This window comes from Anser cygnoides, chromosome 3 (assembly GCF_040182565.1).
Source record: "Anser cygnoides isolate HZ-2024a breed goose chromosome 3, Taihu_goose_T2T_genome, whole genome shotgun sequence".
Classification (NCBI taxonomy): domain Eukaryota; kingdom Metazoa; phylum Chordata; class Aves; order Anseriformes; family Anatidae; genus Anser; species Anser cygnoides.
Genome location: NC_089875.1, coordinates 119,349,370 through 119,376,040, shown reverse-complemented (window position 1 = coordinate 119,376,040; position 26,671 = coordinate 119,349,370). Strand labels below are relative to the sequence as shown.

Below are 26,671 nucleotides of genomic sequence, written 5' to 3'. Positions count from 1 at the left end.
TATGTGGTTGCTACGCTAACAGAAACACCTGCGGCAGATTTTCCTGTAGGAAATCCTGTAGGAAAATCTGGTCGCATTTGCTCTTTTAGCCGTAGTTCAGGCTGTGAGAGTGACGAGTCCTTGTGGTAACACTCAGCTCTCACACCGGGCCGGGCGCGTCCTGCTGGGGCAAAAGTCCTGCAGTGCAAGGCCGAGCCCGGCCTTCTGCTAACCCTTAAGTGCACAACCCCCAAAGAGACAGAGAAACTCCTTTCAGCTTTCGTCCTGCCCAACTAAAAAGGGGTGTGAGGGTCACAGAGGCCGTGCCTGACTCTCCCAGTCCACCCCTTGGACTTCCCAGGCCTCAACGCCTCGTGGAGTAGGCCCTGCTCCAGGGCACAGAGTCAGCATGGGTTAAATATGAATGTTGGTTTCTTTTCGCCTTCTTTCTGCCATTTACAGAAATTTCTACTATTCCTTCGGGTATCTGTTGTAAAGGGATCTTTGCTTTCTTTTGTAGCCCTCTTTGACTCCTATCAGAACCTGACCGGCCACGCTGTATGGGAGCTGCTGTTCTCTGTCAGCCGTCTGTTCACCACAGCTCTACCCTGTGAGAGCCTCCCCTGACCTGCCTTTCATGCCTTGCAGGGATTTTTCTTAGACCTCTTTGTTTTCTTTTTGAGTCAAAGCAAATATTTTACTGAGGTTTCCAGCACAGCCTTTTTAACAGCTTACAGGCTGCCTGCAGGCTTCTTGCTCCTCCGGGCTGCTCCTTTTGGTGCTTTTCTCTACTCATTTTTGCTTTTTTGAGATTGAATATTTGCACGTTAAATATATTTGGTCCCAAAACACAGTTAAACCTAATTGTACTGTGGTAAATTTTTACAGAGCAGCTCTCCTCCAAGTAACTTTTGAATTAGGCCCTTTGCACCACTCACAACCAAATCCAGAAGAAACTTTTCTTGTGGGTGCCAGGACCAATTTTTCTAAGAATGAGCCTTTTCCTAATATATATATATATATATAATCACCCCTCACGACAGCTCAGCTGCATCATCTGGAGGAGGGGCACTACGTGCGGAAGATGTGACCTGCTCTTCGGGCCCATCAGGGAGGGACTATTGCTTAAACCCATCTCCAAGGTGTTGACAGACACTTGCAGCTCGGGTGTGTAGCAAAACACTGGTTGAAACAAGTACACAGACAGGGTTCAACACGTGAGGGCCGTCCAGGTCCATGTGACATCTCATCTGTAGGCAAGCCAAGACTCCTTTTGCCTTTGCCTCCCAATTTCTTATGCATGGGGACAGTGCTAAATGGGGTATGGGGTTGCACAGGTGGCTTTGATGCTCCCCATTGCCCTCATTCACTGGCTGAGTGGTGCCTTCAACCCTCCCGTCTTGTTGAGCTTGTTGAGCTTCAGATTATTACCCCCTTCAAACAATAAAGGCATTTCCAGTTCTGTACAATCCCAAATCTTACCTTATCCTTCTTTCCAGTGGAGGGAAGCTTCCTGGAAAAGAGGTTTTCCATACCTGCCCTATCATAGCCACGACAAAGGAATTCAGATTTCTGGGATGTGGTCAGCGATTGTGCTCTACACAAAAGGATTTGTTGTCTCCATTTGTTGGTCACAATTAAGAATGATTTTGTATGCTCCTCAGTGGTTCCTGCACTTATTTTGGAAGGGAATGAACAATTTAGGACATCTCAAGATCTTCCTCCTCCTCCTGGCAGGAGACCAGGAGACAAAGGCCTTGCTGACACTTCCCCAGTTCATGCCCCAGTTTCTTCATCCGTGCAAGACGAGTGGAGATTTTTGCATTCTCTTTAAAGCACTTGACTTCAATGATTATACAACCACTACGGTGTCTCAATTATCATTATTCCCGAAAGCCAGCCCCGTGAGAGAGTCACTGCAACTTTTTGGCATTCCACCAAATACCTGCTTTTTTGCTATTGTTATTTCTTCTTCCTGAACTGCAGTAGCTAAAATTAACCCAGGTGGAAGAGCACGGCTTAATCAGAACAGCAGGTACCTTGTGTTTGCTCAGCTACCTCCTACGGCTGGTGCAAGCCCCAGTTCACGAGTACAAAGGACTTTCAAATCCCTAGATGGAAGGAGCGATTAAGGTTCAAATACCACCTTTGGGCTTGGAGAGCTTGGTTGTTATTAATGATTACTCCTTTGGTGGTGGCAACGTGCTAAGCAATAACGTCAACTGCAGCATGGAGGCAGGACTAGCTGTGCCTGCAGAAGCTGCTACTCCAAAACCAGCACAGATGTCTCATGAGATGTTTAAGCCGTCTTTCTGGGCTGAATGAATCTGAGCTCCCCAAATGTGGAGTTGACCAAACCTCCTCTGGATTCAGACCCAGGTCTAGATGGCCTAGAAAACCTTGCCCAGGTTTGTAGGTGCCTGCCCATAAACTGTGGCTGGACACGAGGCCCACAGAATGTGTGGTCCTTGGCCTCAGGAACCAGAGCGATCAAAACACTCCTCACCAATTAATGGCTTAAGAAGCTTGGCCTTAATACCCACACTTTATTAGATATTTACACAACTCAGATAATTTGCAGACCGGACTCTTTGGACGTGGTGAATACATGTTAGAGGAGAGAAAAGGAGCACAAATCACTCCCGTGCTGTAAGGCTGTGATATTTTTAAGTGTCTGCAAGACAGCAGAAGACTTCAGTGCCCAGCCCTTGCTGTATCACAACAGAGACCGAATGAGAGTTGGCCAGACCTGGAGAGGAGGACCTGGGCCTGGATCAGACCTCACCACGCAGGAGCCAGCTGGTGAGGACAAAGGCAGAGAGACAAATCACAGGCAGGGACAAGGTGGGAGGAGAGCAGTGAGACTCCAAAGGCGTCCCCGTCCTGCAGCTCTTCGACATCGGTTGGTAAAAAGGGCAGGGTGGAAGTCCATGAGCTGGAGAAGGCTCCCCAGGGCTGTACTGTGACCTCTGAGGCTTGACTGGCACGAGCCCTCTGCACCTCACCCCTCCACAGGCTTGACCGAGGTGAAGGAGCGGGGCCATAACTGGGGCCCCCTTCCCAAATAAACCTCTTAGAGGTGAGAACTCCACCTTGTGCTCTCCCTTCGGGACACCCAGGTGGCAAAAGTGACTTCCACCAGCTCCAGGGACAGACAGCACCATAAACAGCAGCCAGGTAAAGCCGGACAACATTACACTGCGGGTGTCACCGCTGCTGACCCTACCAAAGCCACCAGCCCCGACATGGACCACGGATGGTCATCACAAGGGTATGCAGCACTTCGCCAGGCCATTGTAGCAGGTACCGATGGATGTCTTGAACAAGGAACACAGCAAGAAGGAGCACTCGCCTTTGATCTTCCTACACATGACAGTGTCTGGCACTGTAATTGCAAAAAAAGAGCCTGTAAGCACCTTTCTTTAAATATTCGCACGTGAAGAAAGATTGCCCCCACGTTAACAGGTCTTTGTGCAGATAGCACGAGTCAACCTAAAAAGTGCCCGGTGGTTGCGTTTGCACTTACCTGTGGCAGCCTGGCACGCCACAAGGAGAACAAGCAGCAGGAGGAGCATCACCTTCATGGCTTGGGCTGGCATTGGGGGTGTCACCCCAAAGCCGCTGAGAGCAAGAGAGACTGCGAGAGGAAGGAAAGGACCTGTTTATAAGGCCTTGGTTAATGCAATCTGCGGGGATTTAGCAATCGAATAAATAAAGTACTTAAAGGATGCCCGCTGTAATCTCTAATTACAAATTCCCGTGTGGATGGCACTAGAGGCCCCCACCCCGAGAGGAATTATCCTCTTAGCACTGACGTCTGGCTCCCGTGCCCTGACCCAAAGCCCCATCTCCTCTGCCAACACCACACACAGGCGGGCTCACTTGGAGGTCTTTGTACTCAAATCTCAATCAGACGCACCTTTGCCTCCAGAAGTTCTGATTCTGAACAGAAGGGAGCGTTTGTTCCAAAAAAAATCCCAACGCCACGTGGAGACCAAATCCAGAATCAGCCCCACCAAGCTGTTCTGCCTCTCGGTGCAGCTCCAGCAGCACATCCAGCAGGTCTCGGCACATCTCGTGCTCCCATTTCCAAAAGGGGTCAAAATATGAGAAAGTGCAGCAAGCCATCAAAAAATACATATATAATTTGAAGGTTGGAGAAACAGCTTTGCATAGAGGAGCTGGAGAACCTTCTCTTGCTAGGCTCGCTGGAGAAAATGTGGAGAGAGGGCTTCACCGTCCTCTGCTCTTAGCTCTGCTGGAGGCCCGCGGGGCTTTGTAGCAGTACGGGCTCCCGGGCGCTGAAATCCGGCAGAGAAAAGCGCGGCCAAACCAGTGGCTGGAAGGCAGCCAGCGCAACTGGGAGTAGGCTGCGAAACGAGGGAGGGCGCTCAGCCCTGGGAGCATCTCGGCTTTCTGCAGGGCCGAGCAAAGATCAGCGCTCGCAGGCCACCAAGTGATGTTCTCTGGCCGGTTTCTCACCGTGAAATCCCCACCTGCTCTCCAGGAGAAGCCTCGTCTTCGTGCCTTTCGCCTTCCTCGCTCCCGTGGGAGCCCCCGCAGCTCCCTCGCTGCTGGATTTGCGAGCGGAGATTTTGTTCGTCTGGAAAAATCAGAGAACAGAGACCTGGGAAGGTCCCAGATCCCTCGGGAGTGGGATTTGGCTCCCTGGCACATCCCTGAGCACACGCAGGGGCTTTGGTTCGTCGCTCACCCGCACGTGTCAAGGGGGGAGCTTATAGGGTACGGGCAGTGCTGGGGACCTGCAGAGAACCCTGGAAATGGAGCTGGGTGACAAACTTTGCTCCTTTTAATACAGCAGAGTCCAGGTTTAATTCCCAGGGTGGCAAAGCAACTCAGTACGGCTTCCAAAAACAAAATAAAATAACCCAAAGCACTGGGAAATGGATGAAAGCCCCGAAACGCCCTCACCGCCCCGGCAGCCCAGGGGATCTCAGAGCTTCGGGAGCCTCCTGCTTGATTTCCCGGAGGCACCAACAAAGCCGTCGGTGATATTTGGACTTAATTAAGCAGCCGACCGTCCCATGGACACATCCTAATTAATTTGCGGCTCCCCCTCGCACCTCCCGGCCGCCACCTAGCGCCCAGCCCCGCGGGGACAGCCGGGGGATATCGGGGGGGGCTTTGCGCGAGGGCGCAGAGATTTGGGGACACCGGGATGCTTCAACCCCCCCCATCGCCCCAAAACACCCCCCAATGCTCCGCGCTGCACCCCAAAGAGCCCGCGTGACGTCAGCAGCGTGACGTCACATCCCCGGGGGGGCGAGGGGGGCACTGGGGGGAGGCGCCCCGGAGGCTCCTTCCTCCTCCTCTTCCTCCTCCTCCTCTTCCTCCTCCTCCTCCTCGCAGGATGCACGGGGGCTTCCCGGGGCTCTCCCTGGCGCTGCTGGCTGCGGAGCGCGCTGCGAGTGAGTGGGCGCGCAGGGGGCGCGCAGGGGGCGCGCAGGGGATGCGCGGGGGGGATAAAGTGGGAGTAAGGGGAGAAAAAGGGGAGAGAGCGCTGCGCCCCCTCCGTTCCCCAAACAAAAGCTTTTTGTATCCGGACACCGCTTTCTCCCTTTTTTTTTTTTTTTTTCTTTTTAAATGGAGTTTTTTGGATGTTTTGTTTCTTTTTAAATTCGAATTCCGGCGCCCTTTATCTGAGCCCGCCTTCGGCCAAGCCCCTCGGCGGCGATGGCTGCGCTGCTGCTGACAAGCAGCCCAGGAGCTGGAAGCCCGAGATAAGCTGCAGATCCTGGGGGAGGCTGTGGGTAGCATCTTTAGGTTGGCATCCCCCAGCACCCTCTCCGCTGTTTTCCAGGGCTCAGCACCATCATCCACTACCTGGCGCGGGGGCAGCTGGGCTGCTTTTGGCTCACCGTCGCCTGCCTGGCACCCGGCTACGTGCCTCAGCTCCTCAGCATCCTCTGGTTCAGGGCAGACGGCCAGCCGCCCGGCCGCGGGCTCCTGGCCCTCCACGTCCTGCAGCTGGGCCTCTGGAAGCGGTGAGATCCTCACCCCACGACCCACCCAGCCTCCCTGCGCCTGCCAAAAACCGTGGTGGACGTCCCATTGGGCTGCCTCTTGCAGGTACTGGGATGTTTTGTGGCTGGAGGCGAAGGCGGGCGGCAGCGCCGGTGCCGGGGAGGTGCTGCTGCAGCTCGGGGACGTGTGCGCGCTGCGGCTGCTGGAGGCCCTGCTGCAGACCCTGCCTCACCTCCTGCTGCAGGCGTACGTCGTCGTGGCCGTCGAGCCCACCAGCGTCGTCCCCGGTGAGCGGGGACCTCCCCGGAGGACGCTTCGTGTTGCGGAGGGGGGGGATGAGTTTGGGTGGGTGACGTGTTCCCACCCGGCAGGGCGCACAGCAGGCTCTGGATGGAGAAGTGTGCTGCAGAGCGGGTAGGAAGCCCTGATGCAAGGCAATCAGGGATAAATACGGCTTAAAAATCCGCTGTGATTGAGCCTGGAGGAGTTTCTGGGCTAACCATGGCTTTTCCCAGCTGGCACGGCCACTCCTCGCAGCGTACGGAGCATCTCCGTGGTGCCTCGGTTGGGTTTGGACCCGACGCCCGTTCCTCGGCTCCAGCCGAATCGTGGTGCGGCGCTGAGCATTTAGGGTTTGGGGGCTGTGTCATAGAAAAGGGGAATTTCCAGCTGTGTTTTGCAAAGGGGGAAGCTGGGGCATGGAGTTGGGACACGTGCAAGGCCGGTCTCCAAGTCGTGGCAGGCTCAGGTCCGACCGCGGCGAGCGGAGATGGAGCTGGGGGCTCAAGCTTTGGGCAGGCACTGGCATGACGCGGAGACCAGATTTGGGGTGAGGTGCTTGAAATCCTCCAGCTGATAGGACCTGTTGTCTAGCTTGGATGGACACCATGCTCTGGGTGGCTCCTTGAAGCAGAAACGGGGTCCTCAAGACGGTCGGGTATCCTCTGAGCACCCCTGTCCCCATGCAGGTGTCAGCGCCGGGCTGTCCCTGCTGTCCCTCTCCTGGGCATTGGTGTCCTACAGCCGCTTCTCCTGCCTGCTGAAACCCGGCCACGTCCGCCTGCCGGCCGCAGCCCTGCTCTGCCTGCTGCTCTGGAGGACGGGGATGCTGGGGACCCGCGTCCTGGCCCTGGTGCTCTTCACCAGGCTCTATTCCTGCTGGGTTTTGGCTGTGGCAGGTGAGACCGATGCTCCTCAGCCTTTTCGCCCCGTCCCGTTGGCAGCCGGGGAGCTTCTCCCACCGCCTCCGGGGCCGTTTTGCCCCTTCGGTGCCATCCCCTCGCAGGAATCCACTGGCTGCTCATGGCCTTCTGGCTGGTGGCCCAGCAGACGGACATCGTGGCCCAGCCGTGCCGCTGGAGGCTGTTCAATGCCCTGGTGGGAGCCGTGTACGTCTTCTGCTACGTCAACGTCCAGCCGGGTGCCTCCAGGCACAGGGTGGCCGTGTTTTACCTGGTGAGTACCCTGGGCATGGAAATTCTCTTTTATTTTTTATTTTTAAGCATGGGGTTTTTATTTACTTATTTATTTTTTGGGCTGGGACAAAAAGGGAACTTGCGATGTAGGTGCAAAATAAATCGGCAACGTCTCGAGTTAGACCTGGTGCTGGTCATTTTAAGCAATCCGAAGCCCTCCGAAGGACCCGAGTGACATTTCTCTCCCCCCTGCTCCGCAGGTAATGCTGGTGGAAAACACCTTCCTGCTGCTGCTGGCCACCGAGTTCCTGCAGGCGGAGACGAGGCACAGCCTGGGCATGACCGGGGCCGTCTTGTCGGGGTCTGCCCTAGGTAAAAACCCCTTGGATTTAGCGCCTGGATCACGTGTTTGGAGAGCAGCTCGAGCAAACGAGCATCATCACCTATTTTAGTTGCACGACATTATTTGCTTTATGTCTTCAAGCTTAAGCTTCTGGATTTATTTGGGTATACCCGAATCCACCCGGAGTTTCATTTCTCAGCTTTTCTCAGTTTGGGGGTGGAGGTAAGCGGGTGCTGCAATATCAGAGCGGTGAGGTTTGGAGCAGCCTCCTGGCGGGGAGTTAAATCTGGGAAGAGTTGGCTCCGAGTGGCATTGGAGGAGCTTTTAAAAGCGAACGGTGATGGGGGAGCGGGTTTGAAGCTTCGGAAGGGCACGGGTGCTTGCAGGAGGTGTTTGTGGAGCAGGCGTCCAGCAGGAACGGGAGGCTGCTGGTGCTGGTCCTGCTCCTCCAGGAAGGAAGCGAGCAAAAATCCAGGAGGAAGGTTGGGTACCTTAAAATGAGACGTGGATGTGGGGTGAAACCCTCTGGTGTCTCTCATTCTGTGGCTGGAGAAGCGGGATGAGATGAGGGGGGAAGGAGTCCTGCACCATGCTCGCACGACGCCCAGCCGCATCCCTGCAAAGGAGAGACCTGGGCTCTCGTCCGCCCCTCACCAAAATGCGGCCAGGATTCGGCCCTTGACGCTTTTCTGCTCTTTTGCAGGCGCCGCGGCTCTGGTGGTTTATTACAGCCTGCTCCACCCCAAGTCCGCGGAGATCTGGGAAGGCTTCCTGGAGAAATCCTGCCGGGCCGCGGCTGCCGGTGACGATCGGGCTGCTGGAAACAGCTCCCAAACGGGGCAAAGTTTGGGAATTTCGGGAGACGGCGAGTCCTTGGAGGTGGAAGGGACCACAATGGCTCCCAGAAAGGAGAACGGCTCGTCGCTCCTGCAGGTCGGAGGGCGCTTGGAGGACGGGTGGACAAACCATCACCACTGGCTGCTGGTGAGGCTGGCCTTGAAGACGGGGGACGTGTCCCAGATCAACGCAGCTTTTGGGGACGGTGGCGTGGGAGAGGTGTACGCGGGCAAAGCCAGGCCTGGGGCAGAGCTGTGCCTCCCCACGAGGGAAATCGCTCCCCTGCGTCTCGGATCCGATCTGACCGACGCAAAATCGGTGGTGGTGAGATACGGAGGAGGCAGCAAAGGCGAGGTCGGTGATGAAGAAGCAGCACAGGAGGACAGAGCAGGGCAGGAGCCTGGTCCTCACCCTGCCGCCTCCCTGCCCAGCAGCTCCTGCCCGGTCCCGGACGAGGTTTCCTCCGTGTACTTCACTGCCAACACTAGAGGCATCACCTCTGCCGGTGTGGCGACGGCGACGGCCACCTCCTCGACCCTGCTGCAAGGGGACAAGGAAGCCCAGCCTCCCCCAGGCTGCCTGGCAGGAGGAGGAGGAAGAGGAGAGGATTCATCCCTCGGGATGGCGAGCATCAGCCCGATCCTGGGCTCCTGCGCCCACCGGCACCTGCAGAGCAGCTCTTCCCTCTGCAGGACAAGTGGCTGCGGGGCAGCGGGGCCCCCCGGGACCCCCGTGGGGTGGCATCACCTTCAGGACACCCAGCAGGGGACCGTCCCGAGGAGCAAGCTGTGGCCGCCGTGCTTCACCTCCACCCCCAAGGCTGACCCTAAACCCTGCTGCCAGGCAGACGTGGTCCTGCGTGGTGAGGAAATCGCCTCCCCTCCTGGAGCATCTCCTGCTTCTGGAGAGCCTCAGCAGCTGGAATCACTTAAAAGGCTGGGTTTGGGTATTTATTAAACTTATTTATGTAAAAACCCCAACAGGCAGCCGGGGCATCCTGCCTTTTAGGTATTTGGGGTGATGTCGGGAAAGGTGACCTGAAGCAAGTGCCTGTAGGAGCTGCGGGTCTGGCCAACGTGGAGACCTGGCTGCTGTCTCCTGGGCTGCGAGGCTGGCCAAAGCAGGAATCTTCTCGGACAAACAAGTGCCTAAAACAGAAATCTGACGGGCTTTACCCCCTCGGTGCCTTTCCTTCTGGGCAGAGCAAGGCCCAAACCGAGGCTCGGCGCTGCTCGGTTCATTTTTCCCCCGCCAATTCCTTCGTGAGAGCTTTACCCCTCTGTTTGCCGGGGCCACGCCGGAGCCCAGACCCTCTGCATGCTGCAGGTGGCAACCTCGGGACGTTGAATTAGACCGAAGCCGTATCTGCGTGTTCACGGTCGGGCTGATTGGGGTCTGTTAATGAATTATTGGGGTGAGTGACGCTGGAGCAGGCAGTGGTGGCTGCTCACCCCGTCCCCAAACCGTGACCAAACCGGACCTAGGAGATGGAAAATCAAATATTTTGTAGGTCGGGTGGTGGGGCTGCCCTCGAACCTGTGCTGGTTGTCACCAGGCAAAACGAGGTTGGGAAAGACAATGCATTCGAGGTTTGCTGTCCTGCCCTGGTCCACAGAAGGATTTACACCATCCTTGCTGCTCTGGTGAGTGATAAATGTATTTAACCCGCTGGGAATTGCCCTGAACGGCCTCAGATCTGCTTTAGATGTAATCACAAAACTCGCCAAGGGTCAGGAGAAGGTTGGGCGGGCTGCGTCCTACAGCAGAGGTCCCACAGCGCCGAGCAGGGGGTGAGCAACCACCCCACGGAGCAGCCAGGAAGGAAACGACGCTCCGTGTCCCTCGGCCACCAGAGGGAGATGCTGCCCAAGGCTTCCAAAGCAGGCGCCCCGCTGCGGGTGCTGGCACCCATGGGGTGGGAGCAGAGGGGTGCGTGGGACTGTCACCGCCTCGGCATCCCATATGGGAGCTGGTGGGGGTGAAACGGGGGCTCTGGGGTGCTGGGGGTGGCGGACTGAGTGCCCAGCGGGCGCCTGGAGGAACCTGGCCGGGGCTGCAGGAGGCTCCTTCCAGCTCCCCGAACGTCACCGGGCCTCGGGGGAACTTGGGGAGCCTCCGCTGGGGTCTCTCACCCGCAGAAGGGCCGGAAACCCGGCACGTCCCCATCCCACCCCGCTCAGCCAGGACCTCCGACGCCCCGGGATAAAGGATTTCTGCTCGTTTCGTGGCTGGCGAGCCCAATTTTTGCTCGCTTGGCTCATGGGGAAGCCCTCGCTCGTGCCCCAGCGCCACCGTCGTGGCGGGGACCTGCCCCGGGCAGCGGGGCGCAAGGAACGGGGTGACAAATGGTGACAATGCGGGGAGCGACCTGCGGGAACTGCCTGTGCCGCTCGTCGCTCACCTGGAAAAAAAAGGAGCAGGAAAAAAGGGCAGGAACGGAGCCTGCGTCCCTCCCGGAGCCGCAAACAATGCCCAGGGGAGCAGCGGGACTTGGGGACGTGGCCGGCACCGTCCCCTCCACCCCGCTCCCCTCCTCGGGTGGTTTCGAGCGCGGTCAAAAGGTGGGGTAAAACAAAGTGGGCTTGGAAGGAGGTGGCAGGGCGCTCGGGGTGGCTGCAGCCCACCCGGCAGCGGGTTTGGGCTCTGACCTCGTCCACCCCTGGGGATTTAAAGAGGAGAAGGTCCAGAAGATCCTGCCCTCGATGGGAGACCTCGCGGCGTCGCTCGTCTGCTGCTTTGGGTCGAGGCACAGCGCAAAACACCCGGCTCCGAGGTGATGCAAGCCCCCGGGCCGACCCGAGAATGATTTACCCACAAAGAAAAAAAAAAAAAAGAAATCTTCTCACTTCCAAAAATACCGAAACGGCAGAATTAGAGAAAAAATATTTGCCCCCGGTTGCTGTTGTTTGTTTTTTCCAGGCTGTGACTCGGGACAGTTTTTGGTTCCCTTTTTGGTGCTTTGCCTATTCCCGTAAAGGGCACGGGGAACCTGGGGGCTCATCAGGCCCCTAATGAGGGCCGTGACTTAATGAGACCCCCGAGGACCGCGCTCTGCGTGCGGGATTGGGCCCGGGGACCCAATTTTGTGCCCCCCGGGGACCGGGACCGGGACCGCTCGGCTCCCTTTTTGGGGGGGGGATTTTGGGGGTCCGTGGGGATGCCGCGGGTGGAAAGAGCCGGCACTGCTCGGATAGGGGGGGACCCTAAAAGCGGCCCTAAACGGGGGAGGGGGGGGCACGGACACGGGTGGGTGCTGGGACGGGGTGGGGGGGGGGGGGGTGCAGGGATGGGGGGGGGCGGACACGGGGTGGGGGGCGCGGACACGGGTGGGATGGGGGGGACACGGGGAGGGATGGAGGGACACGGGGGGGGATGGAGGGACACGGGGGGGGATGGAGGGACACGGGGGGGCCGGGGGGGGGGGGGGGGGTGCCGGGGCCAGCCCAGCAGCCGGGGGTGGGACCGGGGAGGGGTTTGCGGGGCGGCGGCGCCTGCGCGGGGCGGCGGCGGAGCTCCGCGAAGTTGTGCGGGGCCCGGGGGAAGTTTGCGGGGAGGCGGCTCCCGGTGCCCGGTGCCCGGTGGCGGTCCCGGTGCCGGTGCCGGTGCCGGGCCGGCCATGGCTTTCCGGCGCCGAGCCAAGAGCCACCCGCTCTTCAGCCAGGAGTTCCTCATCCACAACCACGCCGACATCGGCTTCTGCCTGGTGCTCAGCGTCCTCATCGCCCTCATGTTCGAGGTGAGCCCCCCCCCCACACCCCCCCACGGCTCCCCCGTCCCTCCTCGGTCCCGTTTCCCACGCGTGTCCCCCCCCCCCCCCCCCCCGGGACACCCCCACCCATCTCCGTGTGCCCCCCACCCCCCCCCCAGTCCGTGGGTGCTGCACCCACGGGTGACCGCCCCAGCAAGCTCTGGGGGGGGGGGGGGCTGTGGGGCAGACCCCCGCTGGTTTTGGGGGCACCAGCTCCCCCCTCCATCCTTGGGGCACCCCATTCGCCCCCCAGCTCCCTCCCACCAGCAGTGGGACCCCCCCTTCCCCAACCTCCCCCCAAAAACTGGAGCCAGCCGTGTGCGGGACCCCACGGCTGCCTTTTGGGGTGCCCCGTCCCTACCCCAAATAAAACCCTTTAGCGCCACTGAGGCTCACGGCTTGCTGCTGGGTGCTCGCCAACCCCGCTTCTCCTGCTGCCCCCCACCCCCCAAATCCGCCACCCCTGCTGGGGACGGTCCCTGCCCCGCACAGCACCCCGAGCACCGTCGGCCTCCCGTCCCCGTGCCTGGAGGCTGCCTCGACCCGCGGCCTCCCGCGAGGAAACCTCGAGCCCCGACGGATGCTTCCAGGTCTCGTTTTGGGGCTTTTTTTTCCTTGACTTCAAGCCCCTTTCCAGGTGCTTTCTCCGCAGGCAGCCGACCCCGCGCCGTGGGACGAGCACCGCGGGCTCCTGGGCCTCGCGTGGCTCCCCGCAGCCTCCCCTGCTCCTCCGCAGGGAAACTTGGGGCCGGCGAGAGCCCCACGAAGGCCGAGCAGCTCCGGGAACACCGCCGCCTCTCCCCCTGCTCCTTCCCTCTCCCAGCTCCCTTTTCTCTTTTTTTTTTTTCTTTTTCCTCTCCTCTTTTCGGGGAGGAGACGGGGGAAGGGCCGGAGGCCGCCGCGCTGCTTTCTCCCACTCCGGCCTCCCTACGTGGAGGCAGCTCTCGGGTGGTCAGCGGCCGGAGCGGGTCCCCCCCTTCCCCTGCCCAAACCCTCCCCTCCAGCCCAGTGCCACGTTTCAAAAGGGAATCCGGGGGACGGGAAAAGGGGTGGCCGGGGGGGGGGGGGGGGCCTGGCGGAGGAGGAAAGGCTCCTTCTCCAGCAAATCGCAGGAGGAGGAAATCCATTTCCTTGGCAGCCCCCCCCCCCCCCCCCTTTTCTTTTCCTTTTTTTTTTTTTTTTTCCTTTTCCTTACTTCTTTTTTTTTTTTTTTTTCTGCAAAGGCGTTGAATGAGCGAGCGAAACCCTCGCGCTGAGTGCGTGGCGTGGATTTATGTAAGGGACAGCTTCTAAAGCTCCAGCGGGAGGGCCGGCGCCGCTCCGAAACCGCATGCAAATGCTCCGAAGTTGGGCTGCGAGTTTCGGAGTCGTACTTCAGCAAAAAAAAAAAAAAAAAAAAAAGAAAGAAAAATCATCGGGGTTGCGTCGCCCACGAGGTTTCCTCTCCCCACAGCTGCTGCTTTCGGGGTGCCGCCGCTTTTGGGGGATTTCAGGGGCCGTGATGCTCCTAGGGCTGTTTTTCCGAAACACAAAAACCTCCCCGATGCGAGCGGTGACCCCCCCCCCCGTGGGGCTCTTGTGTTATTATCGTTATTATCACTGCCGTTACTGTTATGTTATATTCTGATTTCCTCCTGCTTTGTCTTCCCCCCGGAGGAGAAATCCTGCTCTGCTCTTCCCCGGCCCCCCCAGCCCCCCGAGCCGCCCCTCTGGGGTTCTTCGCGCCGCCCCCGCGGTGAGGTTCGGTGTCAGCTCGGCCGTGTCACCTCCCGGTGACATCCCCGGCCCTTCCTCCTCGTTGTTCTCCCCCTCGTCCCGCTGGGTTCCCACCTTCCCGACGGGCGGAAACAGCCGAGTCCTGCTCACAATGGGGCCGTTTCCTGCAGAGGGGAGGGCTCGCGGGGCGCGCAAACGGGATTTTTAACCTTTTCCCAGGCGGCCCCGCGCCGGGCGGGGTGGAGGGGATGCTCGAAGGCTCGCCGAGCGTCTCCCCGCCTCGCGGCACGGCGTGAAAATCCACCTCCAGCGTCCTCTTCGGCTCGCAACCTCTTCCCATTCCCGGCGGATCGATGGCACAAGGAGCCCGTTCAATTTTCGGGGTGCCGCCCCGGCTGATTTGGGGACGCGGCGCCGGTTATTGGGGTGCCGTGCGCCTCCCGGGGATGCTCAGGAGGGCAGTGCTGAAACCCGGCGTGAAAAGTTTCCGTGGTTTTTGTTGTAGTTGTTTTTTTTTTTTTTCCTCCCAAACCATTTTAAGTTTGGAAACGCGAAACAGCTGCTCTCCGTCTTCGCTTTGCATATCTTTTTTTTTTTTTTTCCACCCTTTTTGGCAGAAAAATGAAACCGAAGCCGGGCTCGGCTGAGCCCGCAGCTGTCCAGCTCGCATCAGGGCGCACGGTGCGGGGCCGGGCAGCATCCTCACGGGTTGAATTTGGGGGAGATCTTGCTGTTTTGGGGGATTTCTCTGTCAGATGCCACGGTCTGCGCACGATGGGGAAACTGAGGCACGGTCTTCTCGCTCCTTCCCACCCAGAACCGGCCGCTGGGGGCCTGTGGGGACAGGGCTCGATGTGTGCTAAGGGTATTTGGGGTTTAATATCGCAGCTGGAAAGGCTCGAGGCTGCCTGGAATAGGGGCACAGGCCGGGATTTCGTGCAGAAGTGACTTTTCCCCGTGCTGGTGACCCACGGCGTCCCGGGCTGCGACACTCCAGCACCAGCTGACGAACCGGGCGCTATTTCCAGGCGCCCTGCTAAATGAACTCTTCCCCTCCCCACGTGTGTGGAAAGGGCTTTGAAAATACGGCCTTCCCGCTGGAGGGGGAAGGCTTAGAGGACGGGGAATTAAGAAACGAAGGGGAATTTAGGTCCCGTTTAGGTCCCGTTCGGAAAGGGAATAAGCAGGAGGGAGGAGGGGGTGCCGCTGGCGGTGCCGCGCTGCGGGACGAGGGTGTTTGTGCTCTGCTGCCCGCCCAGGGGGGCTGTGAAGGCTGCTGTTTACCTTCCGGGGCTCTGGTCCAAAGTTTGGTCTTCAGTGTACGTACAGGGCCCGTGTCGAGCCATCCCGACTTGGGGACTAATGTGGTTTTCTTTCAGCAAGCGCTCCGGCCGGCGGAGGGGAAGAAAACGGAGAAAAATCTCCTGACGGCGTTTTATCTGTAATTAGAAGTTGTTTTTCAAGCCCGGGAAATATTTTTCCCAGCTTGGGCTGCAGCAGCTCCCCCGGCCTCCCCCGCCGGAGCTTTGGAGCCGCTTCCTTCCTCGGGAGGAGCTGGAACCCGAACGGGAGCACGGCTGGGACCCCGCAGGTCCCACCGGGGTGAGGTTTTGGGGTGCGGGCGGCGGGGACGGGTTTTGGAGAGCGACCCGGTGCTTCCCCAGGGAAGGATGCTCGTGGTCGATTGACCCCAGAGGGTCGTGCTGGCATCCCGAGGGACCTGGGCAGGCAGGAGAGGGGGGCTGACACAAACCTGCAGCTCGACGAGGAGAAGCCCAAAGTCCTGCCCCTGGGGAGGAACAGGCCCAGCACCAGGACAGGCTGGGGGCACCCAGCTGGAAAGCGGCTCTGCAGAAACGGACCTGGGGGGACTCCTTGGAGAGCTCCCCAAGCCGCCAGGATGTGGGGCTGGGCACCCTACGGGGGCACCCAGGGATGTCCCCAAGCCCCAGCCATGCCACGATTCTGGGATTTTGGGGTAGGTGCTTGGATTCACGTGCTCAGGGGCCTTTATTAAAAGCAGCTCGCGTGCTTGTACAAGTGAATTTGGGATTTTGGTTGGAGTCTTGTCTCGTGGGGAAAAAAAAACATCGAAAAAGGGCCAGGGAAGCTTTGGTGCTTTGTATCAGAGACCAAACCCAAGCGATGTGCGGCTTCGATGCACGGCTGCATCGCCCCGTGAGGAGCATCCCTGGGCCTCTCTGAGCATCCCACCTTCCCAAACCCAGCTGATTTAAGCACAGGCAGGGTGAGGAGCATCTTCCTCACCCCATTGGCCTCGGGTTGGGTTGCACAGGGGTGCCCTTAGCCTAGAGCAAGCACCGAGCAAGGAACGTAGAGCATTTCCCATATGGTCCCCACGTGGCTTGGCCAGACAAATCCCGCTCCCACCTTTGAAAAACTCCCTCGTTGGGCTCTCATTTCAGGACAAACACCGCTGCGGGTCTTGTGCCTCTGAATAATGCTCGCTTTGCTCTTCCCGTTACCAACTTCTCCTTTCTCTGGCCAAGAGCTCGCCGTGAGCTCAGAAAGCGCCGCCAGCCCTGGCGCTCATCGCTGCTTCCCGGGCCGAGAAAACCTCGGCTCTGCCTTGCGGGGGAGCTGGAGGTGCCCTTTCTGGAGGTGCTCTTCAAGTCGAAGGGGTGGAAAGGATGCTCTGAGCCCTCAGAAAGCCCCGGGACCGCCTCCGAAAACTGCAAACGAGGCTCCCGTGATGCCCGCCGGCACCCACGGGGCTGGTTACAGCCCCTCTGGCTGGCCAGGAGGCTTCATCCCCGGGGACGCTGCCTCATTTCCAGCCGCTTCCACCTCTGGGTGGCAGCCGGACGGAGGCGAAACCCCCAGCGCCTGCTGCCGTGGGCACATCTGCGAGGCAGCCACCCGTCCCTGCCGCATCGTGGCCACCGCTGAACCCATGCATTCACTTCGTGCCCTGCACCAGCTCGCCGTGGGGTTTGGCTGCACGGTCCCGGCCGTGCCGTGCTGCTCCGGGGTGAAGTAACCTCGCTTCCCTCGCCAGCAAGGCTTGCAGGAGCCAGGAGCGTCTCCTTAAGCCAGCCACGCGACGCAATTTTTCCGTTACCACCCCGAATCCTGCCCGCGGTCTCCCTCTCCTCGGGCACTTTGCTTCTTGTTTCTCCGCGAGCGTTTTGGTGCCGGGGCGGCCGAGCTCCAGCCAGCACCAGCCCCTTGCTCAATGCTCCTGGGGGTGGGACGGGAGCACTTGGCAAAGCCCCCGGATTGTTTTTCTCCCCCCCCCGGCTCCCCCTCCAGCTACGTCCTGCAAGACATGAAGCAATATTTCCAGCTGGGTTTTTAATAGCCTGCAGCTCTTGAGCAGTTGCAGCTACGTCTGGGGGAAGCGCAGCTCTCCTCTTTGTCAGCTGTGGGATTTTGGGGGGCGGTTGTGTGCGAGGCGGAGCCCTTTTGTTGGAGAAAAGGAAAAATCGACGGTGTCCTGGCCAGGCAGGATGAGGGCACAGTCAGAGGCTGGCGTGGGATGTCTGCATCGCACAGGGTTTTGATCTGGCTTCGGCTTTGGGATGTGCTGGTCTTGGGGATACTCCTTCGGGGCACCGGGATGGGATGCTCGGCTCTGCCCCATTGCCGTGAATCCTCCTGCTTCTCTGCTGGGGGATCGCTGCCTTCAATTAAAAGCGATAAATGAAGAGCGAGCAGTGCAGCCCTGCTTTGCAGAGGACCTGATGTCTCATCCCAAGGGTTTTATTTCGTTTTATTTTATCCGGGGGGCGAGAGCAGGTGGGAACGAGGGATGGGGGCACGCAGAGCTCGGTGAGGCCACGGCAAGGGTCACACGAGGATGGGTGCTGCTGGAGGGATGCTCGTCCTCAATAGGAAGCAGGATATCCCCCGTCAGGCTTTGCTGGCTTCTCCAGCTCTCTCCCTCCTTTATCCACCTCTTTCTCCTTCCCAAATCCCCTCTCCCATCACCCGATGCCTGCACATCTCCCTTCTGCCCTGCTCGCATCCCCTTTCCCAGCACAGTAGGAAAGGGGAATAAAGGCTGGCAGAGGAGTTAATGAATTAATTTAACAATTAATTTGCTTCCCCCCCCCTCCCCGTGTGTTTTTGACAGGTCACAGCCAAGACTGCCTTCCTGTTCATCTTACCTCAGTACAACGTTAGCGTGCCTACAGCAGGTAAGAGGTGCTGCTGCCCCGTGCGATTGCCCCAAATCCTCGCTGCCGGCTCGGCTTCCACCAACGCACGCTGCTCGGGTCTTGCCTGGTGGCGCAGGAGGCTTGTAAAATCAGAAACAGGGGGAAGCAGGGCTCGGTCCCTGCTTGTATTTTGGCCGCCGCCTCCCAGCCTGGCAGTGATTTGGGCACCGGCGTGGGCCAAAGATTTGGGGCACAAAGCCTGGCGTGGCAGCAGAAAGCTGCCCCTAAGGCCAAGAAATCATCCGGCCGAAGATCAGGGCGGCTGGGATTAATGAAAATAAGACGAGGGAAGACGGAAGGTCTGCCCTGCAAGTCTCCGAATGTCAGGGTTGAGGAACTCAGCCTGCTTCCAGATTAAATTGTGGTCTGCGCTCCCCCAGAGCTCGGTCCAGACGGTTTCCGCCGCCCGTGCGCCGGGTGATTTTATTCCTCCCTGCTGCCAGGAGTCCCAGGGGCTCTGTAATCACCTCGCCAGGCCCAGGTGCTGAGCTCTCCGTGGGCGATGATGGGCTGGCTGAGGCCGCGGGGAGAGAGCCCTGAGTGCAGCGAGCTGCCTTGCAGGAAGGGTGGCTGCTCACCTGCCTTTTTGCAGGGCTTTTACCTCCCTTCCCCTGGAGATACCAAGAGCTCGCTCTCATCTCCACCCCGGAGAGGAGAGGAGGCAGAGCAGTTGCAGACGTGCGTAATGTTATTTTCATTAGCCTTGCCGTATGAGTTTATACTGGGGCTATAAGCTCCGACAGAGGCGATGTTTTTACCTCTGGTTTTGCGCAGCACCCAGCAGGGGGGCTCTCAGGGACTGGGTAATGCACAGCTTCATTCCAGGTGTCTTCAAAAACCCTATTCCGACCTTATGCAGGTTCAAATCTTAAAAAAAATCTGGCCTGAAGCTTTGTGTATGAACAGGGTTGGTGACAGACGGATCAGGTAGGCAGGATCAGGGGAAGCAGCAGCTTGGTGGGGGCTCAGCTTCACGTTGCAGAGGTTTCTGCAGCATGCCACGAGGAACGGCAGCTTTTTCCCAAATCTGCTTCTTGCCCGTAAGCTGCGAGGCTGCAAATGGTTGCCTGAATGCAGACGCTGGGGGTATTTTGGGTGCTCTTGCTCTGGAAGAGCAGGGCCTCCCATGGGTGCTATTTCGTGTCCTCCAGCCCCTGCTGCTGTCTTGGATCTCTTAAAGGCACCTCCGTTCAGGCAGCAGAGTCCTGCTCCTGAGTGTCACCTTGCTTGGACGTGTGACACTTAGAGGAGAAGCTGTCCCCCCTCCACTGATGACCTAACCCAGGCTGGAGCCCTTTTTCCCAGCCCAGCAGCCCCTGGCACAGTCCTCACCTCTCTCTGCCTCCAAAACAGACAGCCCCAGCCAAGCTGTGTCGGGAATAACCCCACCCCAGAAGACTTAAGCCCTTGGATATGGGTTGGGTTGGGAGGTTTGACCCCAGGTTTGGTCTCTCTGCAGACGGGGAGCTGGTCCAGTATCACTACGGGCTGAAGGACCTGGTCACCATCCTCTTCTACATCTTCATCGCCATCATCCTGCACGCGGTGGTGCAGGAGTACGCCCTGGACGTGAGTGTGTTTGGTGTCTTGGGTTCATCGAATATCTCAAATATCACGGTGGGGACGTGGTCCTGCTGCTGTTAAACGTAGCTGTGGTGTGATCCATGGGCTGGGGGGGCCACGTGTGAGCCTTCATCTCTGGGGGCTGCTTGGGACGGGGAGGAAGAGGAGGAAGGAGAGTTGTTGACTCGACGGCTCACGTTTTCTTTTTCTTTTTCTCTCCCTCGGGCCCATCCCAGAAAATCAACAGGCGTCTCCATCTCTCCAAGGTCAAACACAGCAAGTTCAATGAGTCGGGGCAGCTCGTCGCCTTCCACCTCACCTCCTTGATTTGGTGCTTGTACGTCGTCGTGACGGTAAGGGCGCGGTGCCGGCTGGACTTGGGGTTCCCTGGGTGGAATTTTGGGTGCCTGGAGCACAAAACTCCCATGGGAGTGAAGAATCCCACATCAGCCCATGGGCTGAGATGGGCACATTTTAGCAAAAGCCTCTCTGCTAACCCAGGATCCCTGCGAGAAGTAGGGGAAGGAATGGGCTTAACCTGGGGTTTGGTTCCTGTGATGCTGCTCATGGATCTGCTCACCCCACCGATGCCAGCAGGGCTGGAGAAGCAGCGTAACGACGAAGCCTCGTGCTGCCGAGAGCTCTTTTCCACGCCTGCAGATGTAAAAAACCACTTGGTTTTGGTCCTAAGCAGTGCGATGGGGGAGTGGGAACGTGGACGGGACCAAGGTTTGAACGGGACGGCAGAACAGTAGCAGGGACAGAGGGTCCCCGTGGGGTGTGGGGACCAGCACAAGAAAATCATGGAAAAAAATGTGCTGACCTCTGCCCTGTGAGAGGCTGGGTGGGATGAGTTACTGTGGCCACGGTTTGTGGGTCCTTCTGTGTTCGCTGACCTTTGAAGGGATTTGGGGCAAACGGGCAGATGGCCGTGATCCCTCCCTCGGTGAGGTGGCAATGGGGGGAACGCAGAGAAGAAGGGAAAACATGCAGTGCCTCGGGCTGTTTTGGGGACGTTTCAGCCCAAAACAGACGGGAGAAGAACTTGGAGTGGAAATGTTTCATATTTTTTTGGAGAAAGGGAGGGAAAAACAACAGACGGCATCGGGAGGATCGGGCTGTTTTGGCAGCGTGAAGCAATGAGGATGCTCTGCTAGCGGTTGGGGTCCAGCTGTGGTCCCTGGCTTGGGGATGCTCGGGGAAAGGTCCTCTCCTGCTGCTCGGGGGTCCTGCCAGCCCTCCTTGGAGGACCTCTGTCACCTCCAGACCGGCCTTTTGGGGATCTGCAGGCTCTGTTTCTACCCCACGCTGCACGGAACAGGACATCCTATGCAGCACACGCACCTTCCCTGGGCTTTCAGGAGTCATGCCAGCCACAAAAAGGACTTAGGGAAGTGAGGGCACAGGTGACAGTGACAACAGGCCTTGGGCAGGATGAATTTTCCATGCCAAGACCTCTTGGCAAAGCCCAGCACAGCACCCCTGTGGCAGGAGCTGTGCTTGTGTGGAACAAGAGGGGAGCCCCTGGAATCTGCTCTGCAAAGAAAGGGGAACGCAGGCGGGTGGAAAATTAAACTATGCAATACATATTTAATTATTTTTGCGGGTGTTTTCTGTTCCTCTTTCTCCCCAGAAGCACTCCTTTTTGCTTAAGTTATGCTCGGGTCAGAAAGGCTGGTGGGGAGGAAGCCCCCTGGACCACGCACACAGTTCCTGGTAGCTCTGCTGCCGGTATCTTGCTCCCACACCTGCAGAGCATTCCCTTCCCAAACCCCAAAATGTCCTGTCCTCAGCTCAGGGCCTTTTGTGCGACCGAGCAAGCAGCTTTCAATGCCCAAACATGGGGGCCTCATGAAACGAGAGACCTGTGAACGTGGCTGAGCTTTGGAGAGCTCAGTCTTGGCTTGTTCCAGGGACGCAGTTTTTACTGCATGCTAAAAGGACTCGGGCATAGACTCAGAGAATCAGAGAATGGTTTGGGTTGGCAGGGAACTTAAAGATCATCAAGTTTGAACCCCCTGCCATGGGCACGACCCCTGCCCCCAGCCCAGGCTGCCCCCAGCCCCATCCAGCCTGGCCTTGGGCACTGCCAGGGATGGGGCATCCACAGCTCCTCGGGGCAGCCTGCGCCAGGGCCTCGCCGCCCTCTGAGTGACAAATTGCTCCCTAATGTCTGATCTAACCCTCTCCTCTCTGAGTTTAAAGCCGCCCCCCTTGTCCTGTCCCTACCCCTGACACAGAGTCCCTCCCCAGCCCTCCTGCAGCCCCTCAGGCCCGGGCAGGCCGCTGGGAGGTCTCCCCGGAGCCTTCTCCTCCCCAGGCCCAACACCCCCAGCTCCCTCAGCCTGGCTCCAGAGCAGAGGGGCTCCAGCCTCTGCCCATCCTCGGGGCCTCCTCTGGGCCATCCCCAGTTCCTATTTTCACTCTAGCATTAACCCACCCCATCGTACCCACGCGCTGCCTAATTTCTCTTGCTGAAGGCTCGCGTCTCTTCTCTTTTTCAGGAAGGATACATATCAAACCCCCGGAGTTTGTGGGAAAACTACCCGCATGTTTATCTTCCGTAAGCACTCACAAGGGCATTTTGTTCTCGGGCTGACCGCTTCCTTCCTCTTTACGGTTTTCCCTGCGGCTGGGAGCGGGGTGCTGACGGCGCAGCGCCCTTCGCACGCATCCCGGGGGTGGACATCTCCTTTGTGGCCGTGGGAGGGTGTTCCCGGAGGGCTGCCTCTGTGAAGAAGGTCTTCTCGGCTTGGTTATTCGTCCTGGCTGCCGCAGCACCTTGGGCAGGTTGCTTTGCTCTTTGTTTTTTTTGTGGTAGAAACCAAGTAGGGGGATAATTCTCCCTTCTGGGGTTTTTGCAAGAGCGTGGTTTGCTGAGAGCGTGGGCGCAAACATCTGGATAAAGCCCAGACTCGGCCAAATGGATGATTTCAGCCCAGAAATGATGCCTCTGAAAGGGGCATTGCCTGGTGCGGCGCGGCCGGGGATCCCACCGTGCCCCTACAGCTCACCCCGTGCCTTTCAGGTTCCAGGTGAAGTTCTTCTACCTGTGCCAGCTGGCCTACTGGCTGCACGCGCTGCCGGAGCTCTACTTCCAAAAAGTCCGCAAGGTGAGAGCCGGATCGGGACCCAAGGCTCTTCGCCCTCCGGTTTTAGGGCCAGCGGGATTTGGGAGAGGAGGGGATGGAGAAGGGCGAAGGGATTAATTCTGCTTTCTGCCCCTGCCAGGAGGACGTCCCCCGCCAGCTGCAGTGCATCGCGCTCTACCTGGCGCACATCGCCGGCGCGTACCTCCTCAAGTGAGTCCCTGCCTCCATACCCCGCGCTTGGGACTGTGCAGAATTGTTGGTTTTTTTGCCCCAAAAGCTTCAGCCGGGGATGGGGGTCAAAGGGAGGAAAGGTGGCTTGCTGAAGCTGAGCTCCCAGCTGTGGAATGGTAGACAAGATGTCTTTACGGGTGGTAAAGCTACCGGTTTGGGCTGCTTCATCTCCTTGTTGCTTTGATGTTTTCGGGACAGGGATTTTGGGGAGGTGTCCAGCTTTGGGCTGGTGCTTGCTGCAGCTAAGGGATGGCAGATGTGAAGGATCAAAGTTGACCAGCTCAGTGATACTCACTTCTTCTCTGCCTCCTTCTAGCTTAACCCGCCTGGGGCTGATCCTCTTGCTGCTGCAGTATTTAGCCGAATTCTTCTTCCACATGGCCCGGCTGGTCTACTTCACCGACGAGAACAACGAGAAGCTGTAAGCGGGCGAGCTGGCCCTGGCGTCCCACCTCCAGTGCCCAGGAGAGCCGGGGGGCTCGCTGTCACCATCCAGCTCAGCATGGGGGGCACCGGGAGGGCAGCACGCTCATTTTCATCTCATTTTCCAGCAGAGGTTGGGTTAGGGGTGGGATGGGGAGAGTCCGGAGGAGGAAGGGGCTGTTGAGCTGGCTGTGCTTGGCTGGGAGGTGGGATGTGCTAGGAGAGAGGTCTACAAAATGCTTCTGCAGCGTGTTGTGTCGTTGTGCTGCCGTCGAGGGGCTGTGCCGATGGAGTGACCTGCTGAGAACGTGGCCGCGGGGCATGGAGGCTGCTCCTGCCGACACCTCTGCTTGCCTCCCCAACCAGGTTTAACGTCTGGGCCGTTGTCTTCGTGGTCACCAGGCTCTTCACCCTCACCCTGTACATCTTGGTCATCGGCTTCGGGCTGCCGCGGGTGGAGAACCAGGCCCTCGAGCCAGAGAAGGGGAATCTCTTCAGCTTTCTCTTCAACAACATCCTCTTCAGGTAGGGATGTCCCATACCTGTTTCCCTCTTTGCATCGTTTCACATGGATACTGTCATGTGAAAACCTCCCCCGTGCGTTCCTTGGTTGTTCTCCCAGCGTGGGTGAAAAAAGCTGAGTTTGGAAACCCCAGAGGGGATCTGAAACTCCCTCAGGGGAAAGTCCTGGTGAGCAGGGAAGGTGTGCAGGCAGCCAGCAGGGGTGAAGGCTCCTGAGCCACGGCAGCAATGAAATTAAGTTGTTCGTTGAGGGAAGTAACCAGTTGCAAAGGATGAGTGGAAGCAGGCACCGTAGGGAAGGACTCGCAGGTTCTCCCTTCTGCACCCGTAACTGCGCTCGTGTGGGTGCGGTCAATGGAAAAGAGTTTTTCCATCTGCTTGGGTGTCTTTGGTGCCTGTTGACGTGGGGAGCAGAGGATGGGGTGGGTTCCCTGTGCCTTGCCACCTGCCCACCGAGGCTGGGAGCCCTTCTCACCCATGCAGCAGCTGCAGCTTCACTTCCGAAGTTGCTAGGACTGGTGCCTGGTGTCCACCCAGCCGTTCCCAAGCTTTTTCGAGCCATGGGCTACTGTCATGGCTAAGGATTTGGGGGACTCCCCAAGCTCCCTTCCAACCATATCCAGCTTTTAATTAACGATGCACTAAAGGCAGTGCAGTCGTGCAGGGCAGCTGGGGTTGGCTTCCCCCGGCAAAGATGGGTTGGACAGTGCTGGTCGAGGTGAACCTACCCACCCGCTCCTTGGAGGACCTTGACCACCGCTACAGGTCAAAGGCCGGGTTTGTTGCGTCCCTGCTCCTTTTTTCTCAGCCTGCCTCTTCTCCGCCCTTGCCAGAATGAGTGTGCTGCTGTTGGTGTGCCTCTTCCAGGCCTCGGTGATGTGGCGCTTCATCCACTTCCAGCTGCGGCGCTGGCGGGAGTACTGGAACGAGCAGAGCAGTCGGAAGCGAGCCGCCGCGGCCGCCGCCGGCGCCAAGCAGCAAGCCAAGCCTCTCAAGAGGGACTCGGGTGAGCATGGACGTGCCCTGGAGTGGCACCGTGTGCATCTGTTTGGTATCTGTGACTTGGCAGCTGCTGCCCGTGGAGGTGATGCTGCGGTGCTGCCTCTTGCTGAGCGCGGGGCGATGTCCCAAGGGCCGCCGCGGGGCTCTGTCTGTGGGTCAGCCCCGAGAGGGTTGAGGTTCGGGGCCGTGCAGGGCGAGGCGGGATGAAGTTTTCCCTCTCCGTCCCCAGGTTACCACGAAAACGGAGTGGTGAAGGCGGAGAACGGCACCTCACCGCGAACCAAGAAGCTGAAGTCGCCGTAAGGAGCGAGGGCTTGGCTCCTGGGGAGGAGGGCGAGATACCAGGACTAAGGACCAGCCCGGCTTCCCGGGCTTCACAAGCGTCACCTTGAGCGGCCGGCACACAGGTCATTTTCCCAAGGTGTCTCTCGCTCTCCTCCCTTCCTTTCTTGCTCTCTCGAACCGTTTGCAATAAAACCAAAAAGGTCCCTTTCCCCTGCTCCCTCCCCCTTGTAGGAGCCTTTTCCAAGGCTCCTGGTTTTGCCTTCCTCGTTTTCATCATAAATAAGCGTGCAATTTTTTTTTTTCTATTTTAGTATTTGGTTATTTTGTTGTTCAATTATTTTTTTTTTTGTTACAAATGCATTGTAGATGGTTCCGAACATTATTTTTTTTTTCTACAGCATGTTTCTCCCCTCCCTCTGTGCTGCTTCCCTGAGCCCCTGGGTCAGGGCCATGGCAGTGTGAAGGCTCCGCTTGTCTCTTACGGGAACAGGCTCCTGGGGAAAAGCGTTGGGGCTCTGTGACCCTGAGGCTCAGGGGTGCTCTCGGCTGAGGTTTGCCTCTCCTGGGGCACATCTGGCCAGCACTTGGCACGTGCTGCAGGATGTCGATGCTGCAAATAGGGACCAGGGTCTGAGGGAGGAACCTCAGCTGTGTCCTGCCTCACGATGGACTTCTGGTTGAGTAGGGTTCCTCCAGCTCCTGGTTTTGAGCTAATTTTGGAGATCTGGGCAGCAGAGAAGGGAGAGAAGATCCTTCTTCCTATAGGACCCGCATCCTAGCCTTTGCTTGCCCTAGCTCTTCTGGTACAGCTGGGTCCCTTTTATCCTCTTGACTGCCCCATAGTTGTTTGGACCTCCCAGCAGCGAGAGCTGGGCTCGGGGCGCCGCAGCTCGTCGTGCCTTGTCGTGGGGCAGTGGCATCCTCGGGTCCGGGTGAAGCCTGGAGTCCTGCCCCGCTCTGAGCCCTGCCCTGGCTCTCGTCAGCCTCGTGTGCCTCATGGACCTGGTGTTCTCATGGCTCGTAACCATGTCCAGATGAGCAAACTGGCTGCTGCAAAGGGTTTTGCGTTTATGGGATTGTGCCCCTCGTGCTGTCGCCGTAGCCTTCCTCGTCCCTACCGTACCGGTCCAGCCGTGCCATCTGCAGCCACCAGCTTCTCTTTGTTTCCAAAGGATACACAGCCTGTATCCGCCCAAGGTGCTATCAAATGCAGGGTTTCTTCCAAAAAACCTAGCCCCTTCATCCCTTTCTGAGCTGTGAATGAGGTGACATGGAAGGGGAAGGAAGCCGGGGCTGCAAGGAGCAGCTCGTACATTAGGAAAGGCCTGACCTGTGACGCACAGCTGTTG

General features: G+C 58.5%; 3 protein-coding genes across 6 annotated transcripts; 2 read left to right on the top strand and 1 right to left on the bottom strand.

The window, feature by feature from the left end:
• Nucleotides 1–2,510: 2,510 nt before the first annotated feature.
• On the bottom strand, nucleotides 2,511–5,069 carry DEFB1 (defensin beta 1). 4 transcript variants are annotated; one of them, XM_066995087.1, is made up of 4 exons: nucleotides 4,476–4,614; nucleotides 3,899–4,349; nucleotides 3,506–3,616; nucleotides 2,511–3,364 (listed from the first exon to the last, which is right to left on the bottom strand). In XM_066995087.1, the coding sequence occupies exons 2-4, from the start codon at nucleotides 4,032–4,034 to the stop codon at nucleotides 3,243–3,245; spliced, it is 369 nt and encodes a 122-aa protein (XP_066851188.1). In that variant the 5' UTR covers nucleotides 4,035–4,349; nucleotides 4,476–4,614; the 3' UTR covers nucleotides 2,511–3,242. The 4 variants fall into 4 exon arrangements, with proteins under 4 accessions (XP_066851188.1, XP_066851186.1, XP_066851187.1 ...); XM_066995085.1 differs by lacking the exon at nucleotides 3,899–4,349 and having other exon boundaries at nucleotides 4,476–5,069; XM_066995086.1 differs by having other exon boundaries at nucleotides 3,899–4,617.
• Nucleotides 5,070–5,258: 189 nt separating this feature from the next.
• XKR5 (XK related 5) lies at nucleotides 5,259–11,454 on the top strand. Its single transcript, XM_048079399.2, has 7 exons — nucleotides 5,259–5,408; nucleotides 5,801–5,984; nucleotides 6,070–6,251; nucleotides 6,933–7,142; nucleotides 7,250–7,419; nucleotides 7,640–7,751; nucleotides 8,426–11,454. Exons 1-7 carry the CDS (start codon nucleotides 5,351–5,353, stop codon nucleotides 9,514–9,516), a joined length of 2,007 nt encoding a protein of 668 aa, XP_047935356.2. The 5' UTR covers nucleotides 5,259–5,350; the 3' UTR covers nucleotides 9,517–11,454.
• A 580-nt stretch (nucleotides 11,455–12,034) lies between these two features.
• On the top strand, nucleotides 12,035–25,536 carry TRAM2 (translocation associated membrane protein 2). Its single transcript, XM_066995078.1, has 11 exons — nucleotides 12,035–12,295; nucleotides 18,120–18,183; nucleotides 19,664–19,773; nucleotides 20,004–20,120; nucleotides 22,272–22,330; nucleotides 22,796–22,880; nucleotides 22,999–23,069; nucleotides 23,407–23,511; nucleotides 23,880–24,038; nucleotides 24,869–25,041; nucleotides 25,267–25,536. The coding sequence occupies exons 1-11, from the start codon at nucleotides 12,176–12,178 to the stop codon at nucleotides 25,338–25,340; spliced, it is 1,137 nt and encodes a 378-aa protein (XP_066851179.1). The 5' UTR covers nucleotides 12,035–12,175; the 3' UTR covers nucleotides 25,341–25,536.
• The last annotated feature ends 1,135 nt before the right edge of the window (nucleotides 25,537–26,671 follow it).